The following is a 20,608-nucleotide window of genomic DNA, read 5'->3' as shown; positions in this document are numbered from 1 at the left end:
CAAGGCTCCACGTGTGCCGCGTCTTGGTGGTGCTTAGCAGAAGGTCCTAATGCCCAATAGCACAAGTTAGCACGATTTCTAAGCGGCATCCTCTCAACGCTAAACAATTGGGGCACGCGATCCCACTCTACTAGTCTGCAGTGACAGTCCTGGACAGAATGTCCCAGCGTTTTCCAATAAAGAACAACCGATCACAAGATCCCCGGGTCCAGCAAGCCGCCTCAGTACTGGACCAGGAATAGTGCAGGACCAAGACTCCACCCTGGCAGCTGAATACACATAGCAAGAAGCATAGTTCATGCTACTAAGTCCCCGGATATTGGTGATTCTCGCGAATGGTCTTGCTCTCGTCAAGTGTCCCCCAAATTTGTTCTTGCGCATGAATCATTATGCCTCCCTACCACCAGGACTTGGTCTAGTGAGATCGCAGCGCGCACTTGGTTGGCTTCAAAATCAGCCGGGCACGTGGCGGAGTGCACCACGCGGGTCGGTCCTTTGTGCGTGCGACAATTCTCATTCCCCCCGAACCGAGAGAGCGTTACTCAGACATAAAAATTACCGTTGGGTCGGTTCATCCGACAGTATAGTAGCTGGAATCCAGATTCGCCAATTCGAACCCACCGCAAGGCATTCTGTGCGCCATGAGCGCGCCCCCGTATCTTCTCGAGTCCCTGACGCTTGATGTCTTTTTCAGGGAATAAGCCATGAAGTCATGTCCAGCTCATTTTCGGTGTATTTTACCCCTCATAAAGGAGGGAGCAGAGCTGGCGGCGTTTTGCCAGCGCATACCGACTGCCCCTGGCGTTGATGCAGGGCATGAACTCGTAGCTTTCGGCCAGGTCCTCAACTCCCATTCGGGCTCTCCGATGGGTTGAGGAACTTGAGCTTGGCTATTATTCCTATCTCTAACTTTGAGCTCGGATTTTGGCTTGAGCCGCTATTCTACTAGTCACGTCATACGGCCCGAGTGGGTTTAGCTGGCGTGGTTTCGCTAATCGGGTTCGTATAAAGTGCATTCGTGGCTTGCGGGGCCGCTTTATTTGCCAATCTATACAAGGCCAAGATTCGTGACTTAGTGCCTTACAATGGGCCCGGGATAAGCCTACTGCACCAGAGGCTTTCGTTGAGAATATGACTCTTCAATGTTGGCCTGGAAAATGCCTGGCAAGGCGGATCCCTTAGTTGCTTGGCCCTGGATGTGGGTGGTTTAATTTTGCTTTTTTTTTCCCCATTCTCTTTTGCTACCCTCCTTTTTTGGAATTTGTTCTTCTTATCTTTCTATGCAACGCGGTCACCTGGGTGCCCTCAAGCGAGACTCCACATCCACTGGGGTGACCTACGTCCTTTCCTGCCTGTTAGCAGAAATTCCGCCCCAATCGCCAAGGCCACTATGCTCGCCTGGCCCCGATGCTGCGGTGTCTTCCCACAATTGGCCAAGGATCTTCTATCTAGCAAGGTGCAAGGCCCCACGTCATTAAGTTTCCAAACAAAATCTCCTCTAACGGAAAGTTTCTCGCCTGTCAAGCTATTTGCTTCAGAAAGTCACTTTCACCCAGGTTCTAAAATTAACACAATGAGCCCCATGGGTTGCTCCACCCTCAAGACCGGAACTGTGAGTGATGAGCCGCCATTCGAGCTCTTCGCGGGAGGACTTGATATCTGATACGTCGAGCGGAAGGGAGTATGTCTGAGCGGTGTCAGGAAAAGGCGACTAGCGGTCAGCACCATTCCCAACGCGCCCGATATCAGCGTCAGGCATGCCATGTGCTGGCGGACGGTAAATAGTGCGGGTGAAAATGACCTCTACCTGTCGAGCTTGCAGTAATGCGAGAATTCCGGTGCACAGTGGGCGCCATAGTAGTCGGCTTCTGAATTGTCCAAGACATGAATCATGACATATATCATTCTTGGAAGGAGAATTGGCTGTAATCCGACAAGTGCTCCGGCCAATCCGCTTGAACTCAATGTTAAATATGCATTTCCGGGGTCTGAACGCTCACATATCTCATAGGCGAGGTTCCAGAGACTGAGTTTCTCCCTGGGATGGCGATCCATGGTCGCTTATTCACAGCCTTGGGCCGGCCATCATGCAGAAGTCGAAATGCCACGAGGTCAAGGCTCATTCCTTTTCAAGCAGGGCTTGCGAGGTCAGATATGAGCATGAGTTAGTTGCAAATCAGAAATTGAGGCTTGAATTTCCTTCTCGCAACATTGCCATCCAAGAAATCACTGAGTTGCTGCGCTAGCGGTCATTTCAGAACTCCGTCATGTCCGTCATTGGATGTCTCCATGGGCTTTCATATGACTGGGTGGAGATCCGTACAGCTGGGGATTGCTTGCATTAGGGCTATTTTAGATCCAAGTATGAACGATGGGTCGGAAGACCTGTCAAGGCCAGTGCTGCATGGAAGTCACCGAGCCCTGCAAATCAGTCTTTCCCGGGCGAGACAAACCGGAAGGCTGATTCATGGAGACAGAGCAGACAATATGAACCGAATTGGAATCCTGAACAGGCCAAGGCTCAACATTACGGTCACCGGCTCACCCTGCTTGCTGGTAGTATAAAGCCGTGGGTCCAAGGAGGGGTTCCATGTCAGGATAATCAGTAATCGGTCTATTCGTTTGTGGTCCTCGTTTCCATTCCCCTCGTTATTCAATGAATTTTCTTTTACTTCTATGGCTCCTGGCCTCATTGGCCTTGAGCAGTCCGATTACGCACGATCTCTTTCCATTCAAACAGACGTCTCAGCTGGAAGCAAGGGCCGCAAATCAGAGTCAGTCGTTACAGAACTCTCAGGTGCCTTGGAAAGGATTTGACATCAATACAAATTATTATAAGACTGCCCCGGATACAGGCGTTGTGCGGGAGTATTTCTTCGACATCATTAATACCACTCGTGCACCTGATGGGGTCGAGCGGCAGGTGCTTCTTGTCAATGGGCAATTTCCAGGCCCAACCATTGAGGCCAACTGGGGAGATACTGTGAAGGTGCATGTCACGAATCGCATGCAAAACAACGGCACTGCCATCCATTTCCATGGAATTCGGCAGCTCAACAATAACCAAATGGATGGAGTAACAGCTCTGACTCAATGCCCTGTACCTCCTGGATCAAGCTACACATATGTCTGGAAGGCAGAGCAGTACGGTTCAAGCTGGTACCATTCGCATTTCTCTCTCCAGGCTTGGGAGGGCGTTTACGGAGGCATCGTGATTCACGGCCCTTCAACGGCTGACTATGATCAAGACCTGGGCGTTCTGTTTCTGAGTGACTGGCTTCATGAGACCTACTATAGCTATTATCAAGAGGATCTCAATAGTGGCCAGCTGCCTACCATGGTGACGGGTCTGTTAAATGGGACGAATGTTTGGGTTCCTACGCACGGCCCTACTGTCGGCAGACGATTCCAGACGACCTTTGTGCCGGGCCGGAGATATCGGATCCGTCTGATCAATACTGCCATGCACACGCAGTTCAAGTTCTCGATCGACAATCATGACCTCACCGTGATCGCGGCCGACTTTGTCCCAATGGTGCCATTCAATACGAATCATGTCCCGATCGGAATGGGTCAGCGGTACGATATCATCGTGACCGCCAATCAAAGACTGGATAACTACTGGATTCGCGCGATGCCGCAGTCGTACTGCAGCAACAACACGGCGGCAGACAACATCAAAGGCATTTTGCGTTACAAGGGGTCCAACCCAAACTCAGATCCGCAGTCGAAGAAATGGGATTATGGAGGCGATGTCGACTGTCAGGATTTTCCCACGTCGACCCTTGTCCCGAAGCTTGCTTTGAACGCAGACCTCGGCGAGGCGCACACGGTAACCTCTGATACTGGCATCGGAGGCATTGGCAAGCCACCAATTTACCTATGGAAGATGGGGGGTGAAATTTTCAATACCTCCTGGAGTGACCCGACCCTACTACAAACCTCTAATGCTCCTAAGAAGTCCAGCTGGGAGCCAGGCCAGGGAGTGATCCAGGCGAGCGTTGCGAATCAATGGACCGTGCTGATTATTCAGACGACCATTCCTGCCGTTCACCCCATCCATCTACACGGTGAGTTTTGATTATGCCTTCTCGCAATGACCCCGACTAACCAAACCTCATCAGGCCACGATTTCTACATCCTAGCCCAAGGCCTTGGTACCTACGATCCCTCCACCGTGAAGCTGCAAACGGAGAACCCCACGCGGCGCGACACCCTCAACCTCCCCGCAGCGAACGGCAAGGGTGGCTACGTCGTCATCGGGTTTGAGGCTGATAACCCCGGAGCATGGCTGATCCACTGCCACATTGGCTTCCACGCGGCGGAGGGATTCGCACAGCAGATTGTCGAGCGACAGAGTGAGTTTGAGCAATTTCTAGACAGAGATGTCCTGGAAGAGACGTGTAATGCTTGGAATGAGTGGGCGGAGACGAATCCCTACGGGTTCCAGCACCGAGGCGATCATGGGCCGTATGAGTCTGGGATCTGATTGGGGTTAGTATGGCGGGTTTGGCCTCTGACCGAGGTGCTCGTTCGTTCGTTCGTTCTTTCTTTTTCTTGCTTATGATTGATGATGTGAAAATGACTGCGGGATGATATGATTTAATGTCTTAATGTTTCAATAATGGTTACATTTTGGGAGGAAATGATAGGGGTGTGCATGATTCTGAGTTCAGTGGCGATTGACGATAGCCATGATAGCCATGCAGGGAAAATCTGGTCTTGGGAATGTATCCAACTTACTGCATAGCGATGCAAGTTATAAGTTCTTCATCTCCCTTCTGCGAGCTGTGCCTGTAAGTTGGAGTCGTTGTGCCGGTCCACTTTCAAGTCTAGACCATACTGGCTCGCCATCTCAAACTAAGCAGAGAAAGAATGACGGTGTGGAAAGCATCTCTCTCGACAAAAGCCTGGATCTTTTCCCCTGGGCTTTTCATCCTCTTCTGTCTTCGATGAAACTGTCATTTCTCACATTTCAGGACGTAGCTTAGAGTACATATCCTTGATCAAGCGATTAGACCTGAGCTAGGTGGAGCCAACCTCAGCCTCGATGATTCAGCAATAGAGTACAATATCACCCAGGGAAGGTAGGCTGGGGCTGGGGCTGGGGGGTCGATTCGATTCCAGTATCACCCTTTACTACAATAGTCATATCTGCAACCAATACCCCCAATGACATTGGATGGCACTGGATACCACCCATCCACCCATCCTCCGCCTACAATCATACATAGCCTTCACAGCAGCCCGTCAACAGGCAATTGAATTACCTTACACCATCCTGAATCCCACATTTTCTCGCGAAACGTATACTCCCTCATAAATATCAATCAATCCGACTGCACGAGCCATCAAAACAGGATGAGTGAGGGACAATACACACCCCGAAGCCCAGGCCCAATCGAGCTTACTAGATAACGTTGCTGCCTAGCCAATCTGACCCGATCTGTCGTGGCTTGGCCCTCGGTATTGTACTGTCCTGTGGACACGGAAGGTTAGATAAGGTGTACAGTACTGGAAGGTGGGTTGATGGTTCCTGCATTTGGCCCAGGCCACGCGTCCCCAGGTACAATATCTCTGTCCTGTACGCGAAACAGGAAGGTTCCTGCAGCTGCGTACGTGGGCTGCATCGCTGAGTTCACGGGATATGCTTTGACTGGTCGGGGATTTAAGGTTGGGGCAGGGCATTAAGGTTGGGGCGATATGTTGGTGGGCTGTGGATGAGCTTGTTTTGACTTCGTGCTGGGCTTGCTGGGCTTTTGGGCGTCTGAATGCTCTGGTGTTGAGATTGGTTTGGTATACTGATTAAATTGGATTTTAGTCAAGTAAACGTACACAGGGTTGGATTACCTACCTAGATTATGCATTTATGTGGGAGGTAGGTGGTTGTGCTGAACTAGTTCATGGACATCCACTATCTACCATTGTCACAAGGCCTAGACAGGGAATGTGATTACAAGAGAGTCAACAAAAAAGACGACTACCTAAGCCGAAATCTATGCTCCGCCACCACAGGGATGACCTTGAAATCCCCCCAGGTGGAAATGGTCACCCGACGGGCCGCAGCCTCGATCAGGTCATAGACCTCTTGCTTAAAGATACTCTCCCCGTCATCCCACGCGAGGTGATTTCCCAGCGGCTCCCGCACTAGCTGCTTCCCGTGGCGATACTTTGGCGTTTCCCGGTCAATCACCACCCAGTCCGTAGTCTTGATGTGCCCGCCGGCGCGACCTCGCGGCAGCCCGTCGACGACGATATATAAGTCATGGAGTCCACAGACGGCATTGCCAAACAGTATTACAAGCGCGTCAAGATCGAGCTGCAGCACCTCGAGCGGCACGGTCAGCTCCCAGCTGCACCACCGCCTCCGCTGCTGGCCGCGGCGGCGATGCCATAGCAGCTTCGGCAGGTAGCCCCCTTCCCATTGCGCCCGCACTTGCCGGTAGTCGTCCGGCGAGACGTAGACCTGGTTACTTCCATAGTCCAAGCCGGCTTCCCAAGAGCTCTGCCAGCAGTTGGTCGTGTAGTGCACGATCCTTTTCTCGTGGTCTTGCTGGGTTTTTCGGACCAAGGAAAATATCCAAAGCCTCTCTAACGGGGAGTGTGAGTCGTCTTTGTCGGGAGGGTCGCAGCATTCCGCCGCCCGGAGCACTTCGTAGCGAGCCAATTCTCGATTGAGCCACCTCTCAGCAGTGTGGCGGGATGTATGGCAGACTTGCTTGAGGGGTGGGACCGGGATGTGGAGCCGTCGTCTAATTTCGGGCTGCTGACCGGGGGCGCTGTCCAAGAATCTCAGGTTCATCGGATAGAGACTTATGACATCGGAGTCTTTCAACCGGAGAAGCCCATAGTCCTCGAGGGACATCTCCCAGATTTGGAGCTGTAGCTCGGCTGGAAGCCTAAGGAAGGGATGGAAAGTTGTTAGGCGTTTCGTGCGGGGAGACTGCGAGTCTCGGACCGGGTTGATGATCTTCATGGCTTGAACTTACACCACTTTCAGGGTCGATTGTAGACGTGAGCCTTGTGTAGTTTGTTAAAGCTGATGGTCTTGTCTTGAGTTTGGCTGCTACTCATCATTTTATATACTGTCAAGCAGGCTTCCGGATGTATAGGTCTGAGTATATACATGTGTTTCGTGCTTGGTTGGACTGGCACAAAGGGAATGATAAAAAGGGTCAATTCCTTACTAGTCTTTTGTTTTAAGCCGACGTTCTCAATAGACTCTCAAAGAGTCTAGGGGCGATTCTCAGTATTCAATGACCTAGAGTACTGCGTGAAGGGTGTAGTCCGTAGCAGAAGGGCTTGACCTGAGGCTAGGCCGGTACCTTCTTCTAGCTGGTCTCGGTGGCCTTCTTAGAGCAAGTGTTTTGTCACGACGACAGGAAGGATAAATTCGATAATCATCGCGTTGGGAGATTTTTTGATCCCAAAAATTGGAGCATGCAAAGAAAGTAGTCATTGTGATGACAGTTCTCAAAAGGCTTGTTGCAGCTAGACAGTAGATGGCAATCCATTGGGTGGTGACGAATCTGGTCCATTCTCTATCACGAAAACATGACGCCTCAACCGCTCATACTCGGAGGCAAATCCTCATCTCGGGTCCCCCAGTCGCTCTCTGCAGTTCCCAGCGCAAGCTCGAGCACTCCACCTTCCGTGAAAAAGTCATGGCTAATCCAGTTCCTGGTCCATGGTTGACCATCTCGGGTGGCATTCTGGATGTAGATTGACTGATACGTCGGATCGAAGTTGACATTTCGGATTGTGGCGGTCTTGCTTGTGACTTTGTTCAGAATCCTGACCTCCTTGAAGAACGGTGGGTTGATTAGGTAGACATCCTGCCCGTGGACTGGAAACAGTCCCATCATGCTTAGAGCTGCGAACGCCCCCATGGCTCCGCCGTCATCGTTGCCCGGGATACCAGAGACTGAGGTGTTGAATTGCGAGGGAATATATGCATGTGCCTGCTTTGTGGACAGTCCGGGGCGTCCAGCGTAGTGGAATTGATGAACGGTGAGGAATGCTTGCTCGTCGCCGACGTAGAGGAGGCCTGAACTGTGTAAGTACGTAAGTCGAGAGACAAACGTCTCACGCCCACCGAGTTGCTCGATCAAAGAAGCCATGTCTTGCGGGACGTAACTAAAAGATAATTAGCTCTCATCTGAGCTCGAAGCATCAGACATACTCACAATGAGTAAAGCCAAGCGCTGCCCTCATAAGTTTCATGGCCATTAGCATTCAGGTAGCACGAGTCAAAACTCAGCAGCGGACTACAGAAGATCGGGTCCTGGTATCCCCATGTTCCATTCGGGTAGCGTGGCTGAAGAAAGCCAGTGAAACCAGTGTTCACCCCACTGATGGTTGAGCTCTGATCGTCTTTGAACATATTATGCCAATTTCTGGCGCGCTGTGAATACTTCTCGCTGTCGCTCTCATGGCCTAGGACCCGGGCCATTTGAGCAATACAGTAATCATCGTAGGCGTACTCAACTGTCCGTGAGATGCTCCGTGTGTGCAGTCCCACACCGTACGGATCGAAGTCATCTGTTGGTATATAATTAAGTGTCTTCCAGCTAGTCAGGCCACCCCGTCCCTCAACATTCCAGTTGGACGGCTCGACTTCGGCATCTTTCACCACGGCTTCGTACGCAGTCTCCCAATCGATATTACTCACGTTCTTCAGGAGGGCCTCGGCCAAGAGGACATCTGCATTGGAGCCTCCCTGGGTGTAGCCTTTGCAGAGTGACATGCGGCAGTCAGGGAGATAGCCTTCATGACGATAGATGTCAATAAGGCTCCGTATCATCAATGACTGCGAAAGAGGATCCGCCAGTGTCAGCAGTTGATGTACACCGCGGTAGGAGTCCCAGATACTAAGCAAATATGTTAGACGAAGCTTGGCTGGAAGCACGGCGCTACTTACCAATAGTAGCTGTCATAGTAAGGCTCGTCACTCTGCCAGAGTGGGTTCTCCCCAGTGTAGTCCTGTGGGCTGATCATTGCGCGATAAATACCACTCCAGAACACTTTCTGCAGGTCTGTCGATGTGCCTTCTGTATCAACACTGATTGCGCTCAGTTTCTCCCTCCAGGCACTCTCCGCTGCCCATGCCGTGCCAGCAAAGTCAAAATTGGGTTGTTCGTTCTCTGCATTGGCACAAGCTTGATCCACGCTGATGAAGCTTACACCTACCCTGACAAGGATCGTCTCATTTGCTGTAGGGGCATTGAACCTGACGAATGTACCACCACTTAGGGTCGATGCAGAATTGCTGCCATCCGATGTTAGTGATAAGAACGTCTGGTTGAGACCCGCCCGGTTGTTCTGCCAGACGCCAGTATCTCGGACTTGTGCTCCTCTAATGTCCGCGCAGAAATGTAGGTCATACGTCCCAATGCCAAAGCTAGGACTAAAGGTGCCGTTACCTGTCAGTCTGCCTGTAGATGGATTTACTGACGCCGTCCCATTGGTGCGAGACTGGGGAAGATCCATAAGGTCGACGAGGACGACAGGACTGAATGTTTCGCTAGGAGTGTTCTCGAATGTGAAACGATATAGCGCAGAATGGTTAGTGACGGTCATCTCAGCAAAGATGCCGCTGTCTAATGAGATCGAGAAATATCCTGGTCGAGCCTGGGGCGATGACCAGGCTGTGGCTCGCACTGATTGCTGCCAGGCGCATTGATCCAGGTCATCATTGGGACAGCTTGGGTGTACGAAGATAGGAAAGTTGCCCAGGGATGGAGACTGCCAATAGTTATTGAGGAGCTCAACCATCGGCTAGGAAGGTCGAGCTTACACCACCAGTCCCAGAGTCGTGCATATGAGAGAACCCAGAAACATTTTGCGTGTCATAGGCAAATCCGGCCTGGTTCTCACCAAGAGTATCGGCTACTGCTTTGGCCATGCCTGCACAGAAACCAGCTGTCAGATACAGCCAGATGTAAGCTAATCAGATTAGGACGTACCAAAGGGCAAGGTTGCGCCCGCAAATGAATGGCCTATCAATATTGTCAACTTTGGGATGCCCTTTCATGGCAATGCCATATACCTACCTCCATTGGAAGTTCCAATTAGCGGGTCAATGTAGTCAAGTACATCAAAGGACACGCTCGAATCGTCGACTATTCGTCGGGTCACAGAAGCAGAAGCTAACGCTGTCAGTCCAAGCAATTCAAGAAGCCTTAAAAAAGAAGCTGGAACCATTATCAGGTAAGATCATCTAAGCCCTAGCTTGATGGATTGAGAGTTGTGGGGATGAACTGAAAATATAGTGTTTAGGAACATTCCGCAACAACAAAGGGGGGGGCAACCACTCTTCTTAAAACAATGAAAGCCACCAATGCGGTCGAATCAAAGCTCATCGATGCTCACATCTGGTTGTGTTTTATTTATTGAGCCATATCTCTTCTAACTTGCCATTGAACCTAGTCATATCCCAAACTGGCTGCATGGATGGGTATAGACCAGCCGGCCATGTAACCATAATCAAGCTACTGCATGTAACACAACCTCGACATTAGGCTGGCAGTTTCTGCAAGGGATGGTCGCTTCCGAGTACCGAAGGGCGGAGATTCAGGATCGTCCAATGCTTTCACGTTCTTAGTCGAGGGATGTTTCTTATGAGTCGATTTATCCCTTGTTAGCTTCAGGACAAGTTTTTGGTGTCATCCCATGACTCCTTGGTCGGGCCTCGGTCACTAGAGCGCCGCAAGCGACAATAACAGAGAACACAGTTTTGCCGAAACGTTGGCTTGTTTATCTCAAGGAGAAAAACGTTTTTATACCTGATGTGAAGGTTGACTCCCGCCGTCGCTGGACCTCGTGCTGCATGCCGAGCTTTGTTCCTATTAAGCTTATTTGAAACACAAGTCTCTTTTCGCGATAACAATCAACGATAGTCAATAGAACCGCTTTTTGTTTTTTTGTTTTTTTTTTTTCTTTTTGGAGGCGTAAAGGTGTCTTCTCGAAGGCGCAAGGCGCATGTGAGGCAGACGCCATTTTCGTGCGATGTGCAGCGCCTGATGAAGCGTGTTTGCAATTAGCCGCAGTCACTATAGATCCCAGGCAAAGAACTCGAAGTTGAAAAGCTCATACCATGATTATGTCCTTGAAAGTGTTGATCAATGCTCTTTGTGTAGTCTCATGGTGTACACTTGATCTGTCCTTGTGATACTCTGCGTCGTTTTGCGTGCGGGGACGATGCGTCGGCTGACTTGCTAGCAAGTATTGTGCTATAACAGTCCAACCCTGCACACATGGTAGGCGGAGGTTACATCAGATGTGGAGGGGAGGGCTTAGCATACAATAACAGTAAAAGTCTTTGATGAAGCTTAGGTCTGTAAATGTTATTCCTTCTCTATAGTGCAGCCATCTTTGGATGATGAGAGAACTTGAGTATGTAGTATGTGTAGGGAGGCAGTGGGTTACCTAGTACGTAAGTCTTAGTAACTGCCATTTTGGGAAACAAAGCCGCTAGGCTTTTTTTGGAGATATAGCAGCAAGTCCTCATCATTCACTTCATCGCACAAAGAGATACTCATAGATCCAACAGATGCTTACTATGGCACTCTTGCAAACATCGTTTTCTCTTCCCATGTTCCTTCTCACACACTCTCCCCTTCTACACTCATTGCAACCCCCTTGAAACTAAGAAACTGTCTACAAACATGGACCTCCCAGCTGAGATCATTGGCATTGTAAGGCCACTCTGAAATCGAGATAAGACGCTTAAGCTGACTATTGCTCACAGATTGTAGCCTATATTGCTGGTTAAGACGCCATATATTGTTTTGGTGTCGGCTTATCCCATATTGATTCAATCCCGATGCATGATCTGGCCAGTTTACGACTGGTCAACAAAACCTTCTGCTACTTTGCTTCCAAACACTTCTTTCGGATCTTATCGTGGGGAGGGGGGCTATGGGATGAGATCTGCTACAGTCCGTATGCGGTACATGTCCGCCAGATGCATCTAATTGGCCCTGACCACGGTTCCGAAAGAATGAGCTGGGAAAAGCTCACGATCCAGCTGCCAGATGTCTTGTCCTGCTTACCTCATCTCGAAACTATGGTGGTTCATCTTGAAGTTTTGAGTACAAGTGATCTGGAAGCGATCAACCCTCAACGAGTCCTTGTGCAGAGCTTCGGGAAGGCATCGCTTCTCAAATTGAGGAATCTACTTGTCTTTTTCGATGGGCTGAAGGCTTATAAAGCGGGCACCCTGCGCGAACTTGTTACTCCAAAGAAACAGGTAACACGACTTCTCCAAGGACTGCGTCGTCTTAGCCTTCAGAGTCCAGATGCTATGGTTCCTGACACTTGGACGAAGGCTCAATCTTTAGCTGCAGACTTCTTGGCATGCCTTCTTAACCTACCCGAAATCTCTGCGACCCAGCCTGCACCCGAAGCAGAGGACGGAGTGAAGCAGGATATGCCCCAAGGCTCTTCCACGCTTGAACTGGAATTACTTGCGTTGGCCGAACTGGAAGTCCCTGTTTCTGTACCCGCCACTTTCGCCACGCTGGCAACGCAATCGTTGCGCCATTGCGATATGCATCGGGTCTTGCTTGTTTCAGGGAACCGGTGTGACATTCTATTATCACTGAGCCATATGCCACAGCTAGTCAAATTTAGGCTCAAAAGATGCAAGCAGTGGGAAACGGGCTCCGACCGCCAACTCATTTGTGTGAACCTGGTGCCTGCGCCTGGCGTGAAAGCTGAAGTAGACGAGCGTGAATACGAGGCTCCCCTTGCTTGTCTTCCTCTGGAGCTGGGCCTAGCCTATGTTGCTGCGTTGCGTCAAGTCAATGTGAATCGGAGTAGTGCTGGAATGACTCCACTGTGGCATCATGGAAAGTGGTGGATCTGTCAATAGCATGACCCAAGTGCGTTAATGCGCTTGCTGGAAGTGATCTTGTTTCCTGATTGCAAGGGCCTTCACAGCACCACTATCATTGTGTCCCGAAGTGCACCTGGAAGAGGATATTTTAGCTTCAGAAAGAGGGAAGAATCTGCTGTTACAAATCGATTTGTGAAGCTACCTAAACATGGAGATGATTATTTATAAAACCCGCAACTATGACCGTCTAAAGAGTGTAAGAATCATAAAAAGTCAATGAATCTTTAGTTACAGGGAGAGGTGCAATGTGTGAGTTTGTGCAACAGATGCGGAACAATGTTGTTCCATGAGCGGGAAAACATCCCTCTTTTGAGCCAAAGGATCGCCATGCTGGATTAGCCGGTTGCCAAGCTTCTAGCAGCTTCAACTTCCTTATCCTTATCAACAATCTCCACAACCACACCTAGAACCATGAGCATGCCATCGGTTGATTTGCGATGAGATGCGGGTCGTTTCGACTCTACCACAGAAGACGCGACCTTCATGAGTTGTGGTCGACCCAGCAGACACAATGCCTGGAGTTCCGTCCAATAAAGCCTGCGAGCGGTGCAAGAAAAGACACCTGAAGGTTGGTCCAATGTTCTGCCCACGACTAGAATGCTGGCTAAATCATTCAGTGTGATGAAGCGCGTCCGAAGTGTCAACGATGCATCAATGCTGGTGTAGATTGCCCTGGATATGTTCAAACGCGCAAATTCATCGACCAGGGTGCTGCCGTGAGGCGCCGGTACGCCCCTTATCATGGCGAGGAAGCTTCGAACCGTCACCACAGTCCAATGGGCGCCCCAACGCACGTATGTACTTACTTATCCTCTCCAATAATCCAGTTGTGTAAGGTTTTATATGAAAGTCATATTCTGACAAGTGACTAGACGCTTCCGGGCGATCCTTCGAGCTTGAATCATGACGCCGCCAAGCATACAATGCCAAGCCCAGGTCAATTCTCATCTGGAGTAGCAACAGCGCCTGCATCAGGATTGACCCTTGGCATAGGTCAGCTGGTGTCGCACTCCCCAGCAGGGGCTTCGTCTCAGGCAAGCTCCCCAGGCGCAAGCATGCAAGCACGTCACGCTATTCGGACTCCTGATTGGGCCGGTCGAGAGATTGACCCGACCGGCATGGTAAGTTCGGATCCCGTCATTGGTCCTGAATGGAATGATGTTCGAAGCTCAAGTACTTCGAACCACGCATTTGATAACGCATCTTACCCTAATGCTGTGATGGCGCCTCGACGAAGTCAAGCTTCATCACATAAGGGGCATACATTGCACAGTCCGTCTCAGGCGGACGAAAATGAGAGCATTCAAGACATGTATTCCGATCTCATAAGTGGCTCTGGTTATGAAGAATCATTCTTAGTACGATACTATGTCGAGGCGTTGGCGCCATGGTTTGTCTCCCCCTCTCGCGTTCTGCCATTTTGCTCATTCGTATGCAGGTTAGATCTTTCTGACCCTCGCAAGTTCTTTGCGACTCATGTTCCGCTACGAGCCAAAGACGATGTGGCTCTCCAATACTCTATCACTGCTCTGGCCGCGAAACACCTCGGTCGAATGAAGGGAGTGAAGATCACCGAAAACACTGGATTATTCACGACTCCTGCGATACTGGAAACGTACCCTGATGTGTCGGACTCGGAGTGGCTGCATAAAGCCACTATGTACGGCTACCTGGCTGGTCAGCGACTAAACACTGCTCTCTCCGAGTCCTACACAGCGGTATCTAGCTCAGTTGTACTGAAATCCCCTTTCGAGACGATCAATGACTGGCTGCGGAACCAATCTAAGAACGCCCCCTTCGACCCACAAACACAATCGGCCCTGGGGAAGAAACTAGAAAACTCCCTCGCTGTTTCGACTATCCTCAATCTGTACAAATCGATGGATGAGCCGGCAGAGAAATGGCATTCGTGAGTTTATCCCTGTGGAACTTTACCATCTTGATGAGGATTAACGAAGACAACATAGACATCTCTCCGGTGTCCGACCGCTCTTCGAATCCATCGTCAGCCTATATGAAAACATGACACCAGCCCCTACAAGCTTCTCACATGGCGTCATTGCGGCGTTCTGTAACTTTGCCCGCCAGGACTACCTGAGCTCGTTTCTCAATCGCATTCAGACCCACTTGGACCCCAGCGACTTCAAACTTTGGAGGTTTGCCGGTATACCGCTCGATGACGAAGGGAATATCGGGCCTACCAGCGACACTTTTCTTCTCCAAGAAGACCTCTCCTTTCACTCTCTGGCATGGCTCTCATGCAAAGTTGTCAACTTTCTAGCCGACTCGAAGAAATCGTCCCTGCAACAACTGGTTCGCTCTCCATCCAGCGAGGGCTCGGAGGGCTCCACCCCGTATCCCACGACGTCCACATGGCTGGGGCTTTCGTTCGAGTATCAAACGTGGGTCGAACGACTCCCCGAATCGATCCGCCCTTGCGTGCGCCTCGAGAAGCCCCGCAACCTGTCACATCCGCCCGAGACAAGTCCTGTCCCGTTTCCTGAAATCTTCTACTCCTTACCGTCGTATGCATATGCGATGCAAGTGTGTCATTTCGGCCGCCTCGCATTGTCTCTAAATCGCCCCACCGACGCGGTCACAGCTCCAAGCACCGCCTTCGACCGCGTGCAGGGGTATCGTGAGCTGACCAAGGAGGTCGACTACCGGTGCCGGGAGATCATCGGGATCGCGCTGGCGCGACCGTCGAGCTGTGCGCGTGTGTACATGACACCGCTGCTGTTTGCGGTGGGCCAATTCCTCGAAGCGCCGGAGGAACGCCAGATTCTGGTGAACCTGCTGCGCGGCATCGAGGCGGATCTGGGGTGGGAGACCGAGTCGAAGACGAGGAAGCTGCAGACGCTGTGGAGTCATCAGTAGTTGGTGCGAGGCCCATTGTGAGTAAAGCAACCATGTTCATGTTGAAGGCATGTTCATCCTTAATCCTCCCAGATACATTCATTTCCGCCATTGCGCTTCTTGTCGCTCGCCTGTGCTCTTTTAAGAGCGAAGCTTTCAATGGAAAACCTTTCGCTCAGGTCTTGGTCTTATTGCCTGACGATCCTCGAACGCTTCAGATCGCAGACACATTCGGTCAAGACAGGCGTAGAGATGCTCCGCAGCTTAGAAGCTCACGTCTCCCAAATATTCACAATGAAAGGTAGGTTTCCAATCCTTTTTTTTGTGTCATCTGATATTCATATGTGTTGCAGGGGCAAGGGTGGAAGCTGCGCCGCCGTCACAGGAAACATATGTCATTGTCGACCACCTATTCAAGTCCCCTCTGTTAACGGATTTTCTTGACGACCCTGTTCCGCCTACTGAACTCGACTTCGACTCACTGGACGATTTCTGGCTACAGGGGCAAATAGGTAACTTGGGGTGGCTTGGTTAGCCAAACGTTGACATCCCTTCGATATAGTTCGTGGTCTCGGCGCGAGATTTTGCGAAAAAAGGATCATTGATTGGTGATTCCACGCAGTAAAAAGGGCCAGAAGAGTGTAGTTTGGCCATAAGTCTATTTTCTGCTTCAGCATAGTATAAACTAAAACAAACAATTGTCTATATCAAGTTATAGTCAAATAAAATTATTAGATTCTTGTCTTTGTGGTGCCAAGTAATGGATTGTGATTGTATACTTCTAGATTTAGTTCATATGCAATTTAGAGGCCTGGTGCTAGTTATATGAAAGCCAACTTAGTTAAATAAGAAGCTGCTCCAGATATCTGCGATTACTCAGTAAGCCCTCTAGTGTACTCCGGGAGCGGTCGGAGTACTTCGTGTATGCTTAATAAAAAGATTAGTAAGTGTATAGAAGCATAAAATAAGCAGTTATATATTACCCTTGCAAAAGCGGCGGCATCTGTATAAGGCAAGCGGACGGGACTTGTAGCAAAACATTCCAGTAACGGGACTACTGGGGAATCACAGGAAGGAAACTGAACGGCGAAGGACCTCGCCCAATATTAGATACGATACATTTTCGCATAAATCATCAAGACAGACCAGCTGCCACCGTACCGTAGCGTACACAAGATCACTCATCATCCTCATCCGGATCATACAGATCCAAATCCAACGTAGCCTTGGGCTTCGCCGGCAGCGGCGCCGCCGCCGGCCTAGCAGTAGTCGTGCCCGCAGAAGCAGCAGCGGACGAGCCCGCCCCGGCCGCCGCCGCCGCCCTGGCCGCCTCATCCGCATGCCTGGCCTGCTCCGCGACCTCCGGCCCCGGCGCGGCAGCCACCGGCGCCGCAACACCCAAGCCCTCCGCCTCGCGGATCATGCGCTCCACCTCCGCCTCAACCTGGAAACCCGGCCGGCCCTCCGCCGCCGCCAGCTGGATCTGACCCATCAGGCCCATGCGGATGCGATCCTCCATCGGATACGGCAACATATACACCTGCCGCGCCAGCTGCGCGCTCTCGTCCAGCCACGAGGTCGCCCCCTTGGTCACCTCGGCCACCGGCTCAGCATCAGCAGTAGCAGTAGCAGTAGCAGTAGCATCCCCGGCTCCATTCGCGCCGCCAGCACCAGCCCCAGCTCCCGCCCCAGTCCCCGCCATCTCCGCATCCTTGACCGACCCCCTCCGCGCCGCAACCCGCTCCTCGACCCCAGCAGCCGCATCCGCCGCCGCCTGGTGATTGTACTTGCTGATGCGCCGCGCAAAGTCCAGAAGCAGCTTGTAATCCACCTCCTTCACGCCGCGCAGCTTCGTCGTCGTCTTCTTCTTCTTCTTCTTCTTCTTCGCAGCCCCTGAGCCCTCCGTGCCCTGCATCTCTGTATCCCCGTCCCCGTCCCCGTCCCCGTCCCCGTCCCCCTCAGAATCCAAGTCCGTATCATCCTCCTCGTCGTCCGAATCACTCTCGGAATCCGAAGAATCCCCACAGACCCCCCGCACCACCCCCTCGTACTCCACGACCTCGCGCACGATCCCCCGGACCTTCGCCTCGAGGGCCTGCGCCTCCGCGCGCAGCCCCAGCAGACGCGCGTAGTTGCGCTGGTGCACGCGCAGCTCGTCGATCGTGGAGGTGAGGGCGTCGTCGGCGGCGAGGAGGGAGAGGGCGGCGGCCGGGGCGCCGGAGGCGGTCGGTGAGGTCGTCAGCGTGGTGAGGAGGGTGTGCAGGGCCGATTCGAGCGTGGAGAGGGTGGTGTGGACTTGGGTGTTCATTTTGCTGTCTTTGGGGATGGGGTTGTAGGGAGGTGGCTTTTCTTGGGTGTGGGGTTGTGTTTTTTTTTTTTTTTTGGTTTTGATGGTGGTGGTTATTGAGGCATTGGTTTGAGGTGTATTTCGTGTGGTGGGAGTTGGTAGGTGTAGGTTGGGTGGGATTGAGGTTGTGTTTTGTAGTTTAGGTGGTGGTGGTGCTTGCTTGGCAGCTGGAGCTTGGGCTTGGCTGAAGCTGCAGTGGACGGGAGCTGGGGATTGTCCCGGGTGAAGGCACGTGAGAGGTGCGGGTGGGTCACGTGGTGTGGGTTTCCGCTGCTGGCTGGCGATGGCCCGAACAAACAACTATCACACACCACTGGCACAACTTGTGTCTATTTATGCTTCGATGAAGCTGAACATTGACCTTGAGATGAGGTCAACTCCCCAAAGCTACGGCCTATACTTCCATGCTGCTGGTACTCCCATCTGTGTCAACGAACTTGTGCGATTATCTATAAGCTGATTTTTAAATCAATGTATTCTTATGACTCTAACCCCCAAGAAAATGGTCTAAGAATCCGCCGGATATAGCCTGCGGTAATACCACTGTTGCAAGAATTTCTGAATCCCCAACCAGCCCATGCTTCGCGCCCCTTCCTCCGCCGCTTCGAGGTAAGGCCGGATCACTTCCAAAGGCGTACCCGTTGCGTCAATCGCCTGTAAAAGCACCTCAACCACCTCCTTGCTTTGCGTCACGCAAGCATTAAGCAACGGCGACCGCCGTGTGCCACTGTGTGGCAACGGATTGGCTCCGTGACGGAGCAGCAGACGCACGCAGCTCGGATTACGCATGAGCGCCGCTCGATCCAGGGCTGTGTGTCCACCCACCGTTTGATTGATATCCTCGCCGCATCGTAGGAGAAGGTCGATCGTGGCGCTTGGGTCTGCGTCAGGCCTGTCCATGGATTTGGCCGCCATGTAAAAGCTGTCAATCTGTCGGGGTCGGGGGAGACGAGTGTGGAACCCCAGATCGATCAGAAACTGCACCATTTCCACTCGGCCGGTGTTCGCCGCCACGCAGAAAGCTTGCTCGCAGGCCATGCTGGGGAGATACCCCGGGAGGAGCAGGTCGTCCCATCGCTGCTGTCGCAGGAGAAGCTCAAAAACCGCTCGTCCGCCTCCAATGGCTTGATGAATGAAGCTGGCCCGGCCCATGAGCAGCGGCAAGTCAAACTCGCGGTCCAACAGCATCTGCACCAGTGCAGTGCGGCCCGAGCCCAGAACCACGGCTGCGACCGTCGTTTCTTCCACACCCATCCCACCAGGACTAGCCCCAGCTTCCAGCAGGCATCGAAAAATCCCTTCGGACGGGATGGCCACCATAAGGGCAGGATTGCAGGTTCCATGGTAGACGTCTTCGTCGTTCGGATTGGCTCCCGCCTTAAGTAACAGTTCAACGATGGGCTGATAACCCCCGTGGATTGCTTGAAGCAGTGCATTCTGTCTGACTACCTGATTCACATGTGGCTCGCGAATGATCATCGCAGGGCTCTGAACGACAGACATCTGCCGGGTGATGATCGCCTCTCTCGATGGCTGAGCGCCACGCTCAAGCAGCAACTTCACAACGGCTGTGTGGCCTCGGTCGGCCGCCAAGCATAGGGCCGTGAGAGATCCATTGAGCGAATCCGGTACAAACCGGATCACGGCGTTCGCATGGCAACCGGGATTTTCCAGGAACCCCTGGACAGCAGCGAGGTCCCCTCGTGCAGCGGCAACACACAGCATCGCCCGTAGATTTGTGCCGAGCTGCGCGTAGCCCTGCGGCTGCGCCAGAAGGAGATCAACCACCGCCGGGTGCCTGCTCCTAGCGGCGCACACAAGAGGGTGAATGGTCTCGTCCAGACGCGGCAGGCTATCCATCACGCCGTCCGCATTGACGAGGCACCGCACGCACTCGAGATTGCCATGGTGCGCAGCTTCGGAGATGGGCGGCGCGGTCCCACTGTACGATCCGGCGTTGGGATCCGCACCGCGACTCAGAAGGAACTCCACCACCTCATGCTGGCCGGTTCTCGCCGCATGCGCCAAGGGGGTCTGGCCGTCGTTGTCGCACGTCTCGAGGTTCGCGCCCGCCTCGACCAGGCAGCGGACCACGGGGAGATGGCCCATCTCCGCGGCGCCGATCAGCGGCGTCCTGCGCAGCCCGTCGGCCGGGAAATCGACATCGCCCGTCCGCGGCAGGTGGTCCAGCAGCATGCGCACCAGCGGCTCATGGCCGCGCTTCGCCGCAATCGCCATGAGACTCATGGTCTGCGCGGGGGAGGCCGCGTAGTCCCGGTGACGGGGATTCACCCAGTCGCGGGCTTGCCGCAGATCGACCCCGTGCTGGCGCAGGAGTCGCACGATATCCTCCTGGCCCTCATAAACCGCCAACGCCATCGGGCGCCAGTCCATGTGCGGGTCGCATTCGTGCGGGGACGCGCCTGCGTCCAGGATCAGCTGGACAGTTTTTACGGAGTGATGCGCGATTCCCCACGCGAGCGCCGTGCTGTTCCCATGGCGCACGT

At 52.5% G+C, this 20,608-nt stretch overlaps 6 protein-coding genes across 6 annotated transcripts; 2 read left to right on the top strand and 4 right to left on the bottom strand.

The window, feature by feature from the left end:
• Positions 1 to 2,520: 2,520 nt before the first annotated feature.
• Positions 2,521 to 4,489, top strand: BO86DRAFT_352175 (extracellular dihydrogeodin oxidase/laccase; the record flags this gene model as incomplete). Its single annotated transcript, XM_025669467.1, has 2 exons — positions 2,521 to 4,070; positions 4,125 to 4,489. Exons 1-2 carry the CDS (start codon positions 2,657 to 2,659, stop codon positions 4,487 to 4,489), a joined length of 1,779 nt encoding a protein of 592 aa, XP_025532878.1. The 5' UTR covers positions 2,521 to 2,656.
• A 1,491-nt stretch (positions 4,490 to 5,980) lies between these two features.
• BO86DRAFT_394767 (2EXR domain-containing protein) lies at positions 5,981 to 6,976 on the bottom strand (the record flags this gene model as incomplete). Its single annotated transcript, XM_025673252.1, has 1 exon — positions 5,981 to 6,976. The coding sequence occupies one exon, from the start codon at positions 6,974 to 6,976 to the stop codon at positions 5,981 to 5,983; it is 996 nt and encodes a 331-aa protein (XP_025532877.1).
• A 586-nt stretch (positions 6,977 to 7,562) lies between these two features.
• On the bottom strand, positions 7,563 to 10,203 carry BO86DRAFT_301768 (glycoside hydrolase family 92 protein; the record flags this gene model as incomplete). The annotated part of the gene is made up of 6 exons (XM_025667510.1): positions 7,563 to 8,136; positions 8,187 to 8,870; positions 8,921 to 9,744; positions 9,797 to 9,906; positions 9,966 to 9,998; positions 10,053 to 10,203. 6 exons carry the CDS (start codon positions 10,201 to 10,203, stop codon positions 7,563 to 7,565), a joined length of 2,376 nt encoding a protein of 791 aa, XP_025532876.1.
• A 3,086-nt stretch (positions 10,204 to 13,289) lies between these two features.
• BO86DRAFT_75298 (Zn(II)2Cys6 transcription factor) lies at positions 13,290 to 15,995 on the top strand. Its single transcript, XM_025677638.1, has 6 exons — positions 13,290 to 13,466; positions 13,516 to 13,692; positions 13,771 to 14,288; positions 14,337 to 14,807; positions 14,866 to 15,792; positions 15,848 to 15,995. The coding sequence occupies exons 1-5, from the start codon at positions 13,410 to 13,412 to the stop codon at positions 15,773 to 15,775; spliced, it is 2,133 nt and encodes a 710-aa protein (XP_025532875.1). The 5' UTR covers positions 13,290 to 13,409; the 3' UTR covers positions 15,776 to 15,792; positions 15,848 to 15,995.
• A 730-nt stretch (positions 15,996 to 16,725) lies between these two features.
• BO86DRAFT_428838 (uncharacterized protein) lies at positions 16,726 to 18,062 on the bottom strand (the record flags this gene model as incomplete). The annotated part of the gene is made up of 1 exon (XM_025675620.1): positions 16,726 to 18,062. The coding sequence occupies one exon, from the start codon at positions 18,060 to 18,062 to the stop codon at positions 16,932 to 16,934; it is 1,131 nt and encodes a 376-aa protein (XP_025532874.1). The 3' UTR covers positions 16,726 to 16,931.
• Positions 18,063 to 18,439: 377 nt separating this feature from the next.
• Positions 18,440 to 19,569, bottom strand: BO86DRAFT_384960 (ankyrin repeat domain-containing protein). The gene has a single exon (XM_025671002.1). The coding sequence runs from the start codon at positions 19,353 to 19,355 to the stop codon at positions 18,609 to 18,611; it is 747 nt and encodes a 248-aa protein (XP_025532873.1). The 5' UTR covers positions 19,356 to 19,569; the 3' UTR covers positions 18,440 to 18,608.
• Positions 19,570 to 20,608: the final 1,039 nt, after the last annotated feature.

This window comes from Aspergillus japonicus (assembly GCF_003184785.1).
Source record: "Aspergillus japonicus CBS 114.51 unplaced genomic scaffold BO86scaffold_2, whole genome shotgun sequence".
In the NCBI taxonomy this organism is placed as follows: domain Eukaryota; kingdom Fungi; phylum Ascomycota; class Eurotiomycetes; order Eurotiales; family Aspergillaceae; genus Aspergillus; species Aspergillus japonicus.
This window is presented reverse-complemented; position numbering and strand designations above follow the sequence as displayed.